The 19281-nt window shown below is 37.9% G+C and overlaps 1 protein-coding gene across 1 annotated transcript in view; it reads right to left on the bottom strand.

Moving 5' to 3' along the window:
- The window catches only part of WDR48 (WD repeat domain 48), a 54538-nt gene that overhangs the window by 2215 nt on the left and 33042 nt on the right, over positions 1 to 19281 (bottom strand). The window contains exons 11-18 of the mRNA XM_003794471.3: positions 18126 to 18223; positions 12912 to 13019; positions 12469 to 12565; positions 11775 to 11870; positions 8937 to 9042; positions 7947 to 8034; positions 5565 to 5641; positions 434 to 626 (exon numbers count right to left, since the gene is read on the bottom strand). Of these exons, the coding sequence (XP_003794519.1) occupies positions 434 to 626; positions 5565 to 5641; positions 7947 to 8034; positions 8937 to 9042; positions 11775 to 11870; positions 12469 to 12565; positions 12912 to 13019; positions 18126 to 18223 (863 nt within the window). The remainder of the gene's footprint in view (positions 1 to 433; positions 627 to 5564; positions 5642 to 7946; positions 8035 to 8936; positions 9043 to 11774; positions 11871 to 12468; positions 12566 to 12911; positions 13020 to 18125; positions 18224 to 19281) is intronic.

Here is a 19281-nt window from a genome sequence, read left to right as displayed (position 1 = left end):
CTGTGACTATGCCAGAAAAACTCAAGCTCTCTTTCAACTATTCCTTTGAAGACATGTCTTGAGCACAAAAATAGCTCTGCCATTTCTGTACCTACCTCCACTCCAATTCTTAAACTAACACGGCACATGTTGCTCTGCAAATCAGGAAGACTATGCATCTTTTTCTGTCAGTACATTCATATTTGTCTATTTAAATCTATGTATCCTTTTCCTGAAAACCTCCCTAAAGGTAAACAGGAGCTACAGGGTGGGCTGAAAAGCTACCTGGAAAGGCCCTTACTGGTGGGAGAGGCAGGACACCTTAAAGTCTCTCTAAAAGTAGAAGCCCTCTTAAAGGCAACAAATTTGGGAACAATATTCATGCCCTATTGTCGCTTTTTTTCTGAGCAACACTACTGAAAAAAATGGAGATGTGGTCCTCAAGTCTACTTACCTGGTCCTGGCACAAAAGTTCAATTTTCTCCTCTGCCAGTACAGCAATATCCTCTTCTTTTTCCTGTTCTCCTGGTTTTTCATTATTAGAAGAGCTAGTGGTTTGAGACTCATTATCTAAGTTGATAATCTTCTCATAAACATGTTCCATAACTTTCCGGACTTGAAGCATGTCACTAGCAGACAGTCTATCCCTGTAAAAAACAGTAATATAATGTGACATCAGTAAAATCATTAAATACTGCTACCATATTATTTTTCTTTGGTGATAACATTTTATGAAGATAAAACATACCACAGAAACAAACCAATGTAACTGCCTTCTACAGGTAGGGAACCTGTGGCCTTGTAGGTCCTTAAGTGTGGCCTTTTGAATGAATCCACATTTTATAGAACCAATCCTTTTTATTAAAAGGGATACAACAGAGAAAGATGATGAAGCTTTTCTTGCCTCTTCTGGTGCTTAAAAAAGAACAATTTTGAAATCAGAAGGCTGTAGGTTCCCCACCCCTACATGGCAGCAGGATGGCTTAATCCATTTTAAGAACTGACAAAAGATGTTCTATAAGACAGAGCTTATGTGCTACTTAATGAGATTAATGCTTTTGGTTTTTTTCTTTCGAGACAGAAGTTTTACTATGTTGCCCTTGGTAGAGTGCCGTGGCATCACAGCTCACAGCAACCTCAAACCTTGGGCTTAAGTGATTCTACTGCCTCAGCCTCCCAAGTAGCTGGGACTATAGGTACCTCCCACAACACCCGGCTATCTTTTGGTTGCAGTTGTCATGGTTGTTTAGCCGGCCTGGGCCAGGCTCGACCCACCAGTCTTGGTTTTTGTGGCCAGTGCCCTACTCACTGAGCTATGGGTGCGGAGCCTTAATTCATGTTCTTAAAACTTACATATACATAAAGAATAGCAATGAATTTTACTCCCTTGAATACTTTCACAGAGCAAGGGCAAACGAAATAATCCTGGACAGGAAGGCACCCTCCATTGCTTACCAGGATCTGAACCTCCTGGGGCTCAAATTTCCCAGGGCTCTCCTTGCCACTGCCATGCCTTCAACTAGCATCTGTGGGCAGATGATGCCCCATTCTAGACCTCATCTCTCAATCTTATGCCAGAACACAATCCTAACAGTTGGCTAGATATCTACAACTGAATGTCCTACAAGTACCTCAAACTCTGCATGTCCCAAATTAGACTCATCAATTCCTTCACCTTCTAACCTACTTCTGCATCTCTGACAAAAGTCAGTAATTGTTAAACCAAGAAGCCTAAACTCTGAAAGCCATCCTGAATTTTAGTCATTAAATTTAGTTGAAGTGATATCTAGGATTCACTTTAAAATAATCCATCTTTACTGGAAAATTGACTGGAAATCTTGAGATCTTGTTTTCAAATTCTTATGTCAATATTATTATTCACTTCAAAATAATCCATGTGTGTTTCTGTAGAGGGAGGTGAGCGGGTGAGTAGGTAGAGATACAGATGAAGCAAAGTGTTTAGCAAGGTGTTGATAATTATAGAGGATTTCTGATGGGCCAGTGTTCTATTTTCTTCTGGTATAAATTTAGAAATCTCTGTAACAAAAAAGTTTTAAAATTTCTTGTTGATTTTACTTGCTAAGATATACATACTGTTGCTAGTTCAGCATCCCGTTCCTGGACTACTAAAATTCTTTGTTTGGGTCTCCCCTGCCTTGAGCCTTGGTCTAAGGCACATTTCATATTTGCTTAACCTTTTTGTTTCTCTGGACCACATTGGAAGCAGAAGAGTTGTCTTTGGCTACACATTAAATACACAAATACTAATGAAAGCTGATGAACAAAAACAAGGCCCATACACAATTTTGGTGATATCCACCACTACAGATACATAAGTTCTCACATAATAATCCTAATTATGCAGCAACCCAGAGAGTCTTATAAATCATTGAGCGGGTCCCAAGTTTGTGATCATTAATATAGAAAATGTACATAAAATGAAAAAGTAATACAATGTTTTAAAAAATATTTTTTATTATAGAAGTAACAGAAAAGTGGGCAACATAAAACTAGTGGGATATTGACATTGTATTTGAGAATTAATGCATCGATATCTGGTTCAATGGAAGTAGCTGCAATTTTTAATGAGTTCTTAAGGTGCTCATCAGATATTTTGCTTCTAATTTTACTCTTAACATGCTTCATTCTTGAAAATAGTAGCTTGCAAATGTGCTTCCAGAAAGTGATGACATGAATAAGGCATGATTGTGAAGTGAGGGAGATTTGTCTCTGGGAAGATGGGATGTATAAAAGTCCACTAAAGAGACATGATCCAATTTTTCTTTAAGTTGAATGTTAGACTGTAGCTCTATGCATTCAATTTGAGAGTTGGCAGGTAACATATTTATGTTGACTGAAAATAGAGTCACAAATGGGGTGGTACCTGTGGTTCAAAGGAGTAGGGCGCCGGCCCCATATGCTGGAGGTGGCGGGTTCAAACCCAGCCCCGCCCCCCCCCCCAAAAGCAACTGCAAAACGGAGTCACAAATGCACCAAAATATTATTTTCCTGGAAATCTTGATATCTTGTTTTCAAATTCTTATATCAAATAGAAAAGTAAGGCTACATATTTTTTGCTGTTCACAGAACTGTATTTAGCCAATATGTTGAAATGCATAAAATTGTTTGCCTTAATTTGAGCTTGCTATGATTCAGTTTCATTTGGAATGCTGTTATGGTTTAGAATATTGTATTGATCAGTTGGTTTTCACCTTGAAGATACATGTTTAACTCATTTAAATGAACAGTTAAATCCACTAAAAATGCTAAATCAGTAAGCCAGTTTTCATTGCCAAGTTCTGGCACAAATTTGGTTTCTGATACCATAAACGACTTGATAACATGCTGCAAATCATAAGATCTTTTCAACATTTGGCCTCAACCTAGCCAGCTTACTTCGAAAGGTAAATGATAGTCAGCATCAATACTTTTAAGGAATTCCTGGAATTGGCGATGATTCAATCCCTTGGCCCTTATGAAATTCACAGTCTTGATGACAATTTGCATGATGTTATCCACTTTTACAGCTTTTGTGCATAAATTTTCTTGATGCACGTCATGACAAATGTGAGTTTTAGGAGGCAGTTGCACCATCTTCTACTAACTTTACAAGTCTCCCTCTTTCATCCAGTATCACGGGGGCACTGTCAGTAACTATACTAAAAAGATGTTGACAACAGACAAAGGAAATTGCTTTAACATATTTTTTACTGCTTCACATAAATCTACTGATTTAAGTTGTGTTTTTTAATGACACCTAAAAAAGTCATTTCTTCAGTGAAATTATATTTGTCATCTATATGTCTGTTAAACGTCAAGTTGAGCCCTATTTGTAGCATCGGTATTGTCATCCATCATCAAAGCATAAAATTTAAAATTAGCAGCTTTACTTTTCAAATTTCTTTTGATAGATCTTTTAATTTTTTCAATTCGTCTCGCTACAGTCTGGTGAGACAAACTGATTTTTGAAATATTTCCCTTTTCTTCAGGGCAAATTATATCTGCTGTGCTTTCCATATACTGCTTAATAAATTCACCATCAGTAAATTTTTTTTGCTATTAAATATGCTATCACATAATTAGCTTTTAAAATGGAATCTGACTTGTAACTTAAAAAATTTTTTTTTGTTGAGAAGATAAACTCTTTTTCAGTTCAACTATTTTGCCCTGGGACACAATCCTTCATACACATCGAATTTGGCAGCATGTTTTTGCATATAATGCCTTTTCAAATTAGTCTTTGAAAATGTGCACAAATTCCCTACAAATTAAGTAAGTGCCTTACTATTTGCCTTGACATAAAAGGAGTCATCTGTGTCTGTCCACTTTTCATTGACTGATATTCCTTCATCTGTAATTTTTCTTTCTTTGGGTTCTGTTTTCTTTTGAGATGTAGAAACCTTGCTGGGATTAAAATAATAATAGATAAGGGATTATATTTACATTTATATGGTAGGTTGAAATACTGATAATCGCTGCCTCGCCAAGTCACCAGCACAAGTAATGTCTGGTGATGTCAATTCAACTGTACTTGGAAGATAACATGCTGGAAGTTGCATACCGCCGTAAAACTGAAGGTACAAATGTGTACAAATGCTGAGAATGTGGGTATGTTTTATGTGACATGCAACATGATGTCATCTCCAAAGTTCATGCTTGAGAACCATGCAATGAAGTTTCACCCTCCCTCAAAAAAAAAAATCACAAAAACTCATAATGGGCTTGGTCCCCATAGCACAGTGGTTACGGCACTGGCTATATACACTGAGGCTGGCAGGTTCGAGCCTGGCCCAGGCCAGCTAAACAACAATGACAACTGCAATCAAAAAATAGCTGGGCGTTGTGGCCAGCACCTATAGTTCCAGATACTTGGGAGGCTGAGGCAAGAGATTCACTTAAGCCCAAGAGTTTGAGGTTGCTGTGAGCTGTGATGTCACAGCACTCTACTGAGGGTGACATAGTGAGACTCTGTCTCAAAAAAAAAAAATCTCATAATGTTTTAAATATGCTCATGATTTTGTATTGGACTGCATTCATAGCTATCCCGGGCCACACCCAGCCTGTGGCCTGTGGGTTAGACATCCCTGTTCCATGATTTGGCCTCCAAATCCAATGTCATTAAAACCACTACATGCCTTTCTAATTAATTCCTAAAATCCTCCTGCTGCCCCTCCATCTTATGCTCCAGTTACATGGGTCCTCATGCTACTTTCCAGTTTCCTGTGCATGCTCTGACATCCACATTTCTGATCAGACTATGTCCCGAACCTAGAATATCTATCTTTTGAAGTTGTAGCTCTCTTTTGAAGATACGACTCTTCAAAGGCTCCCTAGCCAAAAACTCACTTCTTTTTCCCATTCTCATTATTCCCTAAGTATTCATTAAATACAGTTATTATACACAGTTTGTGTCCTAAATTGTTATGATGAGACAAAAATCCATGTCCTATTTATTTTTGAGCACCTGTATCCTACAATAGTAAACTGGTAAGTGGTTTAATTACTATAAAAGTGATCATAAGGAAAAAGAGTTCTCTCTAATAATTAATTAGATTAAGGCACCATATGATACTACATTTACTTACTTTTTTAAGGTTTTTGCTCCTGAAGATGCATGAGGTTGGAGGTAGAAAGGAATTTTGTTGAATTTGGGCATATTTTTCTGAAATATTAAAAGTTAAAAAGGTGTAGTAGTTTCTATTAGCTGACACACTAAAATGATGTCAACAGGAAAATATGATATACCAGCAATAATTATTTTATAATTAAAAGTGACTTCCTATGAAATTTATAGTAAATAAATTATCTAAGTCAGATTGAAAAAATTTATCAGGAAAGTATAACATCTGGTTTTGTAATAAAAGATATATAGACAAGTTATATGTAGTAGTAGTGACAATAACAAATTGTAGCATGGCTCTTCTTCAATAACAGTACAAAGTGTTAAAGGGAAACAAACTTTAATTTTTCAAGCCATACAAACCAAAATGTCAATTCTGCATTAAAATATTGGGGCCAACACCTAAAGGCCCAAACAAAAACGTCAATATCTTAAGAGAAACCCACCACATTCAGCTTTGAGCAAAGAAAGCCACACACTGTATTCTGGTAAGGCCAATTATCAGAAAAGGCCACTCAAGTCTTCCCATTTTCTTTTGCTCTGACATCAGAATGAGGTCAGAGGTTTAAGAAAAAGTGGGAACTTCAGCCAAGAATCTAGATGTCTACCATGAGACAAACTACATATTAAGATGAAGAATAAAAATTATGTGGTCATCTTTTCTCAGGGTATAAATCCCCTCCGAACTTCCATGTCATATCCTGGCTGGTGTTTCCTTTCAGCAGTAAGCGACAGGTCTAAGGTCAGCAATGCACGTCAGGTGAGTTTCACACTCAAAGGAAGTAGTAGTTGAGTGGGAGCTCAGACATACAGAAGATCACAGTATAACCATCAGGTGTCACTCAGGTTTTAAGCTCTTGGAGGTATATCTGGGACAAAATAAATTTTTTAAAGCTTCTAGAGATTAAATTCCTTTTCATACGGCTGTAGGAATACATAAAATAGGCAAACAGTACTCAGGACGGTCTAATAACAAACCCATGTGTATACAGAAATTTAGTACATGATACAGATAGCATTTCAAATTAGTAGAAAAAGGATAGATTATTTAATGAATTGTGCTGGTACATTGGCTCTTTGGGAAAACTTAGAATCCTACCTCACACCAAATAGAGGAATAAATTCTAGTAGGTTAAAGAGCTAGACATAAAAAATTATCATAAAAGTACCAGAGAAGAATATAGGAGAACATTTTTCTTACTTTGGAGAGGGAAATACCTAAACAGGACATTGAATTCAGAGCCATAAAGTATTAATTTGATTATATAAAAATTAAAACTTTTCACCTGGAAAAAGACACCATGAACAAAGTAAAAATTTAACTGAGAGACACAGATAGTAGTCAGAGGGTTGATATACAATATAAAGAACTCTTACAAATCAATAAGAGAGACAAATGACCCAATTGAAAAATAGGTAAAGAATACAAACAGGCAATTCACAGAAGAAATACAAATGGCCAATATGAAAAGATGCTTAACCTCACAATTTTTTAAGAGTCCACATTAAAACAATGAGATAATATTTGGTTATCTTTTAGCAAAGATTAAAAGTATCCAGCATTGGTACAGGCACAGGGGAATGGATACTCCTCTGATGGTGAGAGTGTAAACTGGTATAGCCTTTGTGGAGGGCAATTTGGCAATATTTATCAAAATTTAAAATGTGCATACTCTTTGACCCAGCAATTCCACTTCTAGGATTTATCCTAAAAAGTACACAAAGATGTTCACCGAAGCACTGTTTGTATTACAAAACATTGGAAACAACAACTTAAATGTCCATTAATAGGGGACCAATTAAATTATGGTACATTTGTACAGTGGAATTTTATGCAGCCATTAAAAAAGAATGATCCATATGTATAGATATGAAAAGATGGCTAAGATATATTTTTAAGTGAAAAAAGTTGCAGAACAGTATGTATAAGAGATTTTGTGGAAAATGAACTGTGCACAGATATATGTACACAAATAATACATAATTATGAATGCAAAGAAAAAATACCAAAGGCTATGTATTAACTTATTAATAGTTGTTACTTCTGGGAGGAAAGGATAGCAAATGCATGGGCAAAAATGAATGCCTGGAAAAGAAGTGGGAATTTCACTTCATTTATTATATTATTAAAAAATCATATATCCTTTTTATAATTAAAATACAACAAAACCAGATATAGATAACTATCAATACTACTTCTGCAACTTTAGAACTGCAAGAAAGCAGATGGGGATTTCACTTGGGAGTCTAGTGTTTTTTAAGGTTTAAGACTCTATTATCTAAAGAAGTTGTTAATTTCATAAGTTGGAAAAAATTAAAGGACAAAGTGAGAGTGTAGGACACTTACATCCACAGTGATGTCAATTACCCATTGTGGCACTGTCTCATTAAGAAGCATCGACTCAGTCTCACCCCCAGAATCTCGGCAGAGCAGCCTAAACATAATCCAGCAGATAGTAAGTGACACAACAAGCACAGATGACAAAATCACTGCCAAAATCATTGGAGGCAGAAACCTTCATGGATTTCATTTAGGATAACCCCACTTGACAGCTCAAGCAATAAAGTATAGCTCAGCAAATGACTCACTCAGCTAAAAGGGAAAGCAGGTACTAAAACTCAGGTTCCCAGATTACAAGGCCACCCGTGGACACTATTGCTGTCTCTCTCAGTCCTTAGGTGATTATAGGAAACCTAGGTGCAGGCCCAGCACTCAAGAAAGGCCAGTGCTTACAGTGTACATTACAGGCCTTTACATGCATTGGGGGCAAGGATATTTCTGGAAAGTATTCTCAGGAAACTACCATAAAGAGAAAGAATTCTGTACTCAAGGGTAAGACAAGCATTTTTCTCACTTCTGGCACCTGTAAGAGACTAGAAAGCTTCCCCCACCCGAATCCACCATGGCTTGTTGGCACCTCAGGTCAGGCCAGTGTCAACTACACCAGTTCCCAGGAACCATCCAGCTCATCTTGGTTGGCCTGGCCTGAGGGAAAGTACCTACTCTGATGCTTGTCTGTGGGCAGGGATTTCTGGTGATGTCATTTGTTCCCTAACATTTGCAGTCAGGCAGGCAGAGTAAGAAAGTGAGAGTTTCTTACTGCAGAGATCACCAGAGGTGCTGCTTTGAGGCAAGGCCATCTAACTTAGTTTAACACTAGTGGTTGTCTTCTCAGTTAGAACATGGTCTAATAGCATGAGACATTATCTCATGGGCACGGGAAAGCTTTCAAATCCTTGCTATCCCTAAAAGTTAATAACAACTTCTAACATCTGTTTGAGTCAATACTTCTTAGCAAATGGGACGCTTTCTAGGCAGGGCCCTGGCTGATCATACCTGAACAGTGTGCGGCCTCCAGCTTCACCAAAGATCACAGGTGTGTGTGGGGGCACTTGAAAATATCCATTTCCCTTCTGTACTCGGTTCTCCTGCTCTCCATTTACTAGGAAAAGATTAAGGTGGTGTTAGTATCCAGAGTTAGTGCTAAAAACATAGATTCTAAACATTTTACTTCCACAAACTTCAAAAACTGCATGATTTTTAAAGTCAAAAGTCCTATAAGTCAGTCATTTAGAAATAAAGGTAAAAAGCAAACAAAAGTTAAAGTCCTAAAAATAAGAAACATGGCAACTACTTTATGAGAAATGACTACATTTTGGGGGATTTTAATAAAAGAGAAGATTAATGTTTGAGATTCTTTTTTTTCTTTTTTTTTTTTGAGACAGAGTCTTGTTATGTCACCCTTGGTAGAGTGCCATGGCATCACAGCTCACAGCAACCTCCAACTCTTGGGCTTAAGCAAATCTCTTGCCTCAGCCTCCCAAGTGGCTGGGACTACAGGCACCCACCACAACGCTCAGCTATTTTTTGTTGTTGTTGCAGTTATTATTGTTGTTCATTCAGCGGGCCCCGTCTGGGTTCGAATGTGCCAGTCTCAGCATTATGTGGCCAGCACTGTAACCACTATGTTACAGGTGCTAAGCCTAATGTTTGAGATTCTAAACAATAACACAATCAGATACTTCAGCCACAAGGAAGTCTAGGACAGGCTATTATAAATGATGATCTGGGTTTCTTTTGTAGAATCAAGTTCAGAAAAATTTCTTGAGGAAAAAAAAAATTGATAGCAGCCATAGCTAATGACAGAGGTATTAGGGAAAAATGAAATCTTCAAAGAGGCCACAATGTTACTTTTATTATTCTCTGCAGATTTCATTGCCACTCTGTATTCTTTGCAACCTTTTTTTTTTTTTTTTTAAAAAAAAAAAGATAGAGTCTCATTTTTTTGCCCAGGCTAGAGTAGTCTAGCTCACATGCAACCTCAAACTCCTCAGTTCAAGTTATCCTCCTGCCTCAGCCTCCTGAGAAGCTGGGACTGTAGGCACATACCACAATGCCTGGTTTTTCTATTTTTAGTAGAGTTGAGGTCTTGCTCTTGCTCAGGTTGGTCTCAAACTCCTAAGGTCAAGGGATCCTCTCGCCTCAGCCTCCCACAGTCCTAGACTTACAGGCACGAACCACATGCACCTGCCTGGCCCATTCTTTGCAATGTTTTGATGCGGTACAGTTGACTCCCACTCAAGTGCCAACTCATTAATTAACATTTCCCTATTGAAATCAATAATTCTCACCCTCTGAAGTCCTATAGCACTTGTGGAACCTTTCTCCTAATACCCAACACTCCTTTCTCCCTCTCCCTCCGAATGCTTTCTGTACATAGCTCTCTGCCCTTCTACAGTATAAGGATAGGGGCCATGCCCATGTGTTTTTTTATACCCCTACTTGTAGCTAAGGGGTTTGAATTCTTCAGCTGCTCATCAAGAGCCACTGCCACAACTCTGGAGTATCCGCTGAGCATGGTGCAGATGCTACAGCCCAGGCTTTGGAGGAGGAGGTGGGTAAGCCCTGCTCTGCTTTTTTTCCCACAGCAGTTTGATATCAGGGTTATGTGGGGTTTCTGGTGATTTCTTCCTTGTAGCCTTCCCACATTTCCCCACCCTGAATCCAAGGGGTGCTGATTTTACCACTGCCTTTGACTACTTAATCTTTATTGTTTATTTGGGCCTCTGAGGGCATCCTAACTGGAAATGACCTGCCATAGCAACATAGCTATTTATCAGCAGAGCCCACACCAGACCCTAGACTGCCTCACATTCTGTGGAAAGATTTTTCCATTAGTTTTTCTGGCTCATAGTCCACTGTACAGTTCTGATAGGGAGCAAAGTAGGGCAAGTGATAGAAGAGCCACCAAGAGTGGGGCCAGTGCCCTCTCTCTGACAGGGACATGAGAAGACTGGTTTTTAACGAAGCATGTCATCCTCGAGTGAGACATTTAAATTCTACCAATCATTATGGATGAATCTGTCAGCCAGAACAAAGTCCCTGGCAGGAGGTACTCGCCATTGTTGCTCACTCCTGGTGGTCAGCAGAGAATCTTCAGTAGAGTAAGCCTCAGTAGGTGGGACTCAATGACTCCTCAACCAGCTGTAGGTTACACACGAGATGTGAAATTCTAAGTTCTGTTTTTTTCCCCTTTCTTTAATCAACCTGAGTCAAATGCATGCATTCAAAACATGTTCTCTGCTGCTACCCAGAGAAAGTTATTGCCATTGCCTATGGCACGCACATCTTTTGAATGTCCTCAAAGACATTAATTCTTTATATGTACTTATTCATGTACCCTGCCACTTCGGAGTTGGCATTTTGTTTTTTTCTTGAAACATTCAACATTCAGAGTCAAAATCAGTTAAATTATCAGGCTAGGAAATATCAACATTCCAAGCCAACATGAAGCATGACCACACAATGACAAACCTGGCTTTTTGGTGTAGTTAATTCCTAGATTTGGAGGTAAATCCAAAAGATCACAGATACTCTGAGGAATATTTTTGGATGCTAAGGTGTCTAATTTTAAGGTAAAGGTCATTTGAATGTCTACAGGGTTTATTTTATCTATCTTGAGCAGTCTAAGTGGCCATATCATAAGATAGTTGGCTTTCTTGAAATCTCAGTCTCAGTGAAGACCAGGTGGAAGTTCTAACTTTGTGCTGTGAAAGGGAGAAAAATAAATTGAGCATACCACAAATATTTATTTTGTCACAATTTAGGAAACAGTTTAAGTTATCTTTTAACTGAGTAATTCTTAGTCAATTATCTGAACCTAAAAATACTTACCATGGTTTACTTCATTTTCTTCTTCATCCATTGGATTTACGTGTGTTCTAGGCCAATATTCTAGGAGTGCTTGGAGTAAAAGTCCTCCTAAATTCACTGTAAAAAAGTTAATTAAAAAGAAACAAATGGAAAAGAAGATTTAGAAGAATAAAAATTGTAAGTTTCCATATATTATGACATTAAATTCTTAACCCAAAGCCAATAATGTTTAAAATCAAACCTTCAGAAATTTTGCCAAGTCTGCTAAAATTTTATCTTAAAATGTTTAAAGCAATGATAATATGGAGCAAACAGATATTCTACTTGGTTGTTCAGATATAGTCATTCTTTAATACAAACAAAAACAAGAACTGCAATCTTTTTTATTTATTTATTTTTTATTTTTATTTTTGCAGTTTTTGGCTGGGGCTGGGTTTGAACCTGCCACCTCTGGCATATGGGGCTGGCGCGCTAGTCCTTTGAGCCACAGGTGCTGCCCCAAGAACCACAATCTTTAAAGGGCTATTTCCATGTCCATATGAAGGCACTTAAACTGCATTTGTATATATCAATCAGGTCTACATACCCTGTTCTTAGAAGAATACCAACCAAAGATGTAGCTAACAAAATTTAAAGGACTTTTACAAAGATGACAGCAAACAAATAGCACAGATTCACTTCTCTTTCAGAGAGAGGAGGAAAAGGAAGGACTTACATTTTGGATCTGACCCATCAGGGCTGCTGAAACCAGCATCTTTTGCAGAAACCCAAGCAGCAAAACAGTCACTCTCATCCAAAGTAATAGTCAACATCTGTCAAAGGAAAAAGCTGTTAGTGGCATGCATTTGAACACATTGTCCAAGTAAGTCTCTACACCTTTATTCATTTGTACTATTTGACTGAAGCCTCAGGGACCAAAAATGTGTTTTATGTGATTTAATGCAATTGCAATTTAGTTTGCTGGCATACCAAAGACATTTAAATTGCATTTTGTAAATATCAACACAAATTTTTTTTCTTTTTTCATACTAAAAACAAAGCTGTTAGTGGCATGCATCAGAATACATGCCACTGACAAAGGACCCTGCCAACTGATAATAAGCTATATAGGAAATCTTCGACTATCCCAAATTACACAAGTATCGACTGCTAACTTACCCCTGTTTTTAAGTCTACTGAGAACCAATTTGGCACATATACCATTTTAAATCTTTTCTTAATTTCATCTTCAAAATCTACTTTGCCCAGATCTTCAACTTTACATGCCTATATATCAAAAAGAAAGTATAAAGATCAGCATTAAGTAGTTAATTCATTTGATTTTGACTTTGCTATTCAAAATTTTACACGTTTTCACATTTGAAAATGTCTAAAATACATTTCAAAAAGAAAGTGGTCAATTTATTTTTTAATCTTAAAGCATTTGCCTTTAAGATCTGCTGCTACTAAAATTTTAAATTAAAAAACTTCCACAAATATTATTTTTTATGGGAAATTATAATTTAATTTTGCTGATACTGATATAGTGTATTACTATACTTACCTAGAAGCAATGTCAAATGAAATTCAAAAGGAAAAAAAAATCTCCAAGGAACAAATAAGTTAATAAGTGTTTACTATAATAGAAATGTTGTTATCCTCAGACAAAAGCTATAGGCAGTATTTTAGAAATTTCTCTTTTTGACCAATATAATCCTTCCTTACTCTTTTTCTTATTCCCTAAATATATGTGCTCCCCAAAAGTATGTTGTAAGCCTTCTTTGGCACCAAGTGGTATTTCCAACTGCAGCTCACAATTCTGAACTGTATCACAGAGAACTCTATTCTTCCTCAACCTAACAGAAACTTGACTCTTTTCTGAGGACCCCACTTTGTCAGTCATCTTTTCTAAGGGAGGCTCTGTTTATTCTGCTGTATCCCAATGCCACATGGACACCATTACTCCACCATCTGCAGGTAAAACCTTCGAGACCCATGTTATTTAGCTGCAGCAAACTGTATGCCCTTCCTTCACTGACATCTAGCAACTTTGGTGGTCATTTACTGAAGACTCGAGCCTTGGCTGTCTTGAAGTCCATCTCAAGTTCTTGCTTTCATCCTGGACATGATCATCTACATGAATGACAAATGAGGTCTGACAAGTTCATGAACTCATCCTAGAAGATACCTCATTGCTGAGTATCACTATAGTCATCCTCCAAGTAGGTTGTCCTCTGACAATTAAGTTGGCGAATTTGCCACTGTGCATATACACTGGCAGCACTGTACAAATAACTTGATAAAGCATTGTAACCTTGGAGATCTGTCTCCTAGCTGTGTTTGTGTCGACATATGGTGGTGGTGGTGTTGTGTTTAGTATGTCCCCCACTAACATCAGCACGTCTCTGACTCTTCTCAAAAGAGAGAAAACCCCCGACAGAATCCCCTTAACATTTTGCTATCCTTCTTTTTGGTGCAAAGACAAAGGTGTCCCTTCTGGTGGTGGTCTGTCTGGTTTCCCTTACCTCTTGCTTTTTGGGACCTTGTTCTGTCCTCTACTCCCTTGTTGTCTATACTGGCTTCCTCCCATAAGCAATAAAATGAAACATGCTCACATTTCTTCCATCTTAAAAATACCAAAATGCTAAAATAAAACCAATCAAAATCAAAACCCTCTCTCGGCCCTCTTACCCCTAATTTTCTCCGGCTGCATCTTGGCAAAGTCAAATTTCTTTACAAGTTATCTCCACTCAATCTCTTCATTTTTGACTTCTCAATCACAACTCAACCTGCCCCATCTGGCTTTTGCCCTTATGACTCTCCCCTAGAGATCATCATCTTTATCATTTAAATTCATGTGCATGTTACAGTTCCTTGAATGAACTCTCAGCAGGCTGATGGCACCAACCACAGCTCCTTTCTGAAACATTCAATTAGTTCTTGACCTGCTGTGGGCTCTTGGTTTTTTCACCCATTTTTATCATATACCCTTGTGGCTTCCTCCTTTCCCAACATCCCTGAAACAATGACGACCCAGTTTCTTTTCTTCTCAGTCTAGACATATCCCTTGGAAACTCTGACATTTCCCATGACATCAACTGTAATTGATAACCTTTTTGTTCAGACCAGTTCTTTAACATGTGGACTATATAGCTGTCTACCCATAAAATACCTCTACCCAGATATCTGATATAAACTCAAATTCATCATCTTTTTCAGCATGTCCCTTTCTCCCAATATCCCATTTTTCATTTTATATTCCCTCTATCATTTCCATTCACCAAACTGTCCAATCCAGAAACCTGGAATTGATCCTTGTTTCTTCCTTTCTGTCATACTTCTTTCATTAAAGTATCACTTTTGTTCCTAGGCCTAAATATTTTTCTAATCATTCTATTTTTTCCTTTTCCCTTATTCTTGCACTAGTCTAGACAAATATCATCTTTCATCTCTATTAGGGCAAAAGCCTCCTATTATGTGCCAGACAGTGTGCTAAACACTTCTCAAAATCACCAACAAATTGGTACAACCAATGTTTTAGGAATGAAGAAAACAGGTTTAAAGAACTTCAGCTATTTCTAGATCACTTGGCCAATAGTTGGCAGAGCCAAGATTAGAATGTGGCTTTGTCTAACCCATAAGTCTATGTTCCTTAACACTCCTGACTTTCCAACAGTTTAATTTCATGTTTATTGTATTGATCATTTGATCTGAAAACTTCAAGGTTTAGTATCTGGATATGGGAAGCTGCCAGGTACACAGAAATGCTATGGCGTATTCTAAATCCTCTGAGTAAAACCACCTCCTATTTAGATAGCAAGACTCTGCTCAGAATGCAGCTAACTGCATTCTGGTACAGTGTGGGGTTTTTAGGCCCAGCGTAAATAAAAGATGCATACACAGAAAATCAATAGGTCAACTCTCAAAAAATAGCTGGCCTGGTCAGATTCTCTTGGATATTCTGGAAATAATCGGGTGCTAGGCAGGACAAAATGAATGAAGTCCAATTACAAAACACAGCTAGGGCTACATTAGAGAAGGACCACCAAAGTGAAGAATCAAGAATTTCTGCTGATGAGTTCCTTTGGGCTGCTCTGGATCCTCCCAGTGTGACTCCTCTCTGAAATAAATGTGAGTTTTTATTTGAGTGGCATCTTACTGTTTTAGAGAAAAACTAATCAGACTTTGGGAGCCTGTTACAATTAAACTTTCTATTAAAATAACTAATGCCTCTTGTTCTGAAGCCATGCTTTTCGAACAATTATTTCATAGTGGACTTCCCAAATAGCTATCTTGCAGAGAGGGAAAGTTGTGATCAGGCCAAGGTTTCCATTCAGAGACAATCCCTTTTTCCTAGCAAGAAATAGTCTTACCTTATGGTTTTAGTCATGAAATTAACTGAAGTGAATAAACTTAATGAATCTATTTTCTTTATAACTACGATCTTAACAAAACCAACAGTTCTTTTCTTTTTTTATAATATATACAACGTATATAATATATATGACATCTGTCTCTTCCTGTAGATTTCCAAATCACTATGCTTAGGACAACTGTCTTCCATTTTCTGGTTTTCCATTACATATACTACTATTGCTCTGAATGTTATTTTTCTGCTCTAAAATTATCTAAGATTCTTCTGGGATTACCACAGAAAGGCCAACTCTAGGGCCTACAAAGACTTCGGGAAATGACCTAAATATCATCTTTTCACTCTTTCACCCCATGCCATTCCCTTTTACTCTAGTCCTCAAATAAATAAAACTGCTCACCTTGCCCTAAAAAAGCATCTATCATCCCTCTTCTCTGCCTTTGCCATTGATTTCCTCTTTCTAAAATGCGGTTCCCTGTTACCAGATGTTAGAAACCTTGAAGCCTTTGTTCAAATGACTTCTCTGTCATGAAGCTCTCCTGACTTCTCCAGTTGTAAGTAACTGCCCTTGTCCACAAGCTATCCTGTGATAACGTCTATTCTTTATCTGTAAGGGTTTCACGTTCTGCTATTCTTGTCCATCTTACCAGAAGGGAATATGGTACAGACTTTTCCATCATTTATCACTGTTTTTTGTTTTTTTTTTTTGAGACACAGTCTCACTTTGTCACCCTCAGTAGAGTGCTGTGCTGTCCTAGCTCACAGCAACCTCAAACTCTTGGGCTCAGGTGATCCTCTTGCCTCAGCTTCCCAGGTAGCTGGGACTATAGGCACTGCCACAACTTCCTGCTATTTTTAGAGATGGGGTTTCGCTCTTGCTCAGGCTGGTCTCGAACTCCTGAGCTCAGGTGATCCACCTGCCTCAGCCTCCCAGAGTGCTAGGATTACAGGTATGAGCCACCAACCCTGGCATTTATCACTCTTAAACACAGTTCCTTGCATATTATGTTCATTCAATCCAGAAAATACTTGTTGGCGAAATGAACTAATACATCATCAATACTAAGAGGGACACTGGCAAGTATTAATTACGAAAGCAGATTAACTTTCAGTCTGCCTACAAATTCTTTAGTGCTTTTAGAATATGGTTAAAAAGTGGCTTGGCGCCTATAGCTCAACCGGCTAAGGCACCAGCCACGTACACCTAAGGTGGCAGGTTCGAATCCCCAGCCCGGACCAGCCAAACAACAATGACGGCTGCAACCAAAAAATAGCCGGGCGTTGTGGTGGGCGCCTGTGGTCCCAGCTACTTGGGAGGCGGAGGCAGGAGACTCGCTTGAGCCCAGGAGTTGGAGGTTGCTGTGAGCTGTAATGCCACGGCACTCTACCCAGGGGGACAGCTTGAGGCTCTGTCTCAAAAAAAAAAAAAAAAAAAAAGAATATGGTTAAAAAGTGTAATGTGTCTCAACTATCCTGGAGAGAGTCATCATAACATGATCAGAGTTGTCACTTACATTCAAAGTGATGGCTATAAATAAACAGCCACACTTATTTTACATACTCCAGTATGTTTTGACTTTGGGAGATTTTGCACCATTCTTTCTCCTTTCTCCCTCTAAACATTTGGCAATGTCTAGAGACATTTTTGGTCATTAGAACTGGTGGGGTGCTACCAGAATCTAGCGGGTACCAGCAACTAGTGCCAATCATCTGACAGTACACAGACCAGCTTCCCCTTCTCCCCCTCAGTGGAGTCAAGGAAGAGAAATATTGATGTATGCATCTTAAGGCAAAATAGCATTATAATACCATATGCAATGTACTAGAGAAAATGCTTCCATTCAAACAGTTTAGATATTTAAAAGATAAACTATAGCCTTATCTAATATTTGTATAAGAACATATCCACTCCCCAAATAAGGTATTACTATAATCTAATCTTCATTTATATATTACCTTATCATATGTAATATATATGTATGAAAAATAAAGGGGGTTCATGATCCAAAAAAGATACTCACCTTCAATACATCCCAATATGCCACATTATTATTGGTATCTTTGGTTAATATGTGTCTCTTATCATTAAGAATGTGGCACTGAATAATGCTAGCACCCCCTAATGGGAAAAAGAAAAAACACAATTAGCTAAACAATTCTTCTATATTAAAGTCCACAGTGAGCCAATAATTTTGGTAACTGAACATAAATCATGCCAGCAAGCAGAAAAGGGCAAACCAGAAGACGATATAACTATATCTAAGGCAATTTAAGGCTAATCAACTACTTATGTTCATTTATAAACAATGAAAGAAAAATGATTATAATAACAGATTATAGATTAAAACACTCATTACTTTAAGAATCTAAGAGTGGAAAACTGTTGAGCTGCAATAGTTTTATCCACAGAAAAAAATGCAAATTATAACAGGAAATCTCTCAATTAGTCCCACCTTGCATTAACTTTTGCTACCTAGCTCCCATTTCTTTCATGCCTCCTCAGTGGAGATTCTATTCTAAAAGTCATAGCATGGGCATCCCTGAACTGCAGATGAATGTGCCATATGGAATTCTAATTCCAAGCTCTTACATTAAACACACACACACACACACACACATACACACACACATATATATTTTTGCCACAACTAGCCGTAGCACGTAAGAATTTGAGGACCGGATCTGTCCTTTTCTGCAAAAGACAACATTAGATACTATGTATTTTACAGTGGCTGTTGGTTTTACTATGGCTATTCTGGATATGGGCAAAAAAAAAAAAAAAACAACTCAAGAAAGCCCACTTTCTAAAGTCATTAAATAGCATTTTTAAAAATAACTTTTTCTTGTATTAAAAATAAGCCAATGGAAGGGAGATGAAGATGGGGGTTTATGGTGTATGGCACACCTCTTAGGGGCGGGATATAAGAGGGACTTGACCTAACAAATGCAATCAGTGCAATCTAATTCTTTGTACCTGCAATAAACCCCAAACAACAACAACAAAAATAAGAACAGGGAAGAAAAATTCTGCAGAGCTGAACTATAACAAATAAACAGAAATGATCTATTAAAAAATAAGCCAATAGGCTTGGCACCTGAGCTCAGTGATTAGGGCACCGGCAGTCCCAGCTACTTGGGAGGCTGAGGCAAGAGAATCGCTTAAGCCCAAGAGTTTGA

This window comes from Otolemur garnettii, unplaced genomic scaffold (assembly GCF_000181295.1).
Source record: "Otolemur garnettii isolate 467f Iridium unplaced genomic scaffold, OtoGar3 scaffold00082, whole genome shotgun sequence".
Lineage (NCBI taxonomy): Eukaryota > Metazoa > Chordata > Mammalia > Primates > Galagidae > Otolemur > Otolemur garnettii.
Note: the sequence above shows the minus strand (reverse complement) of the source record. Positions and strands in the feature narration are given on the sequence as shown.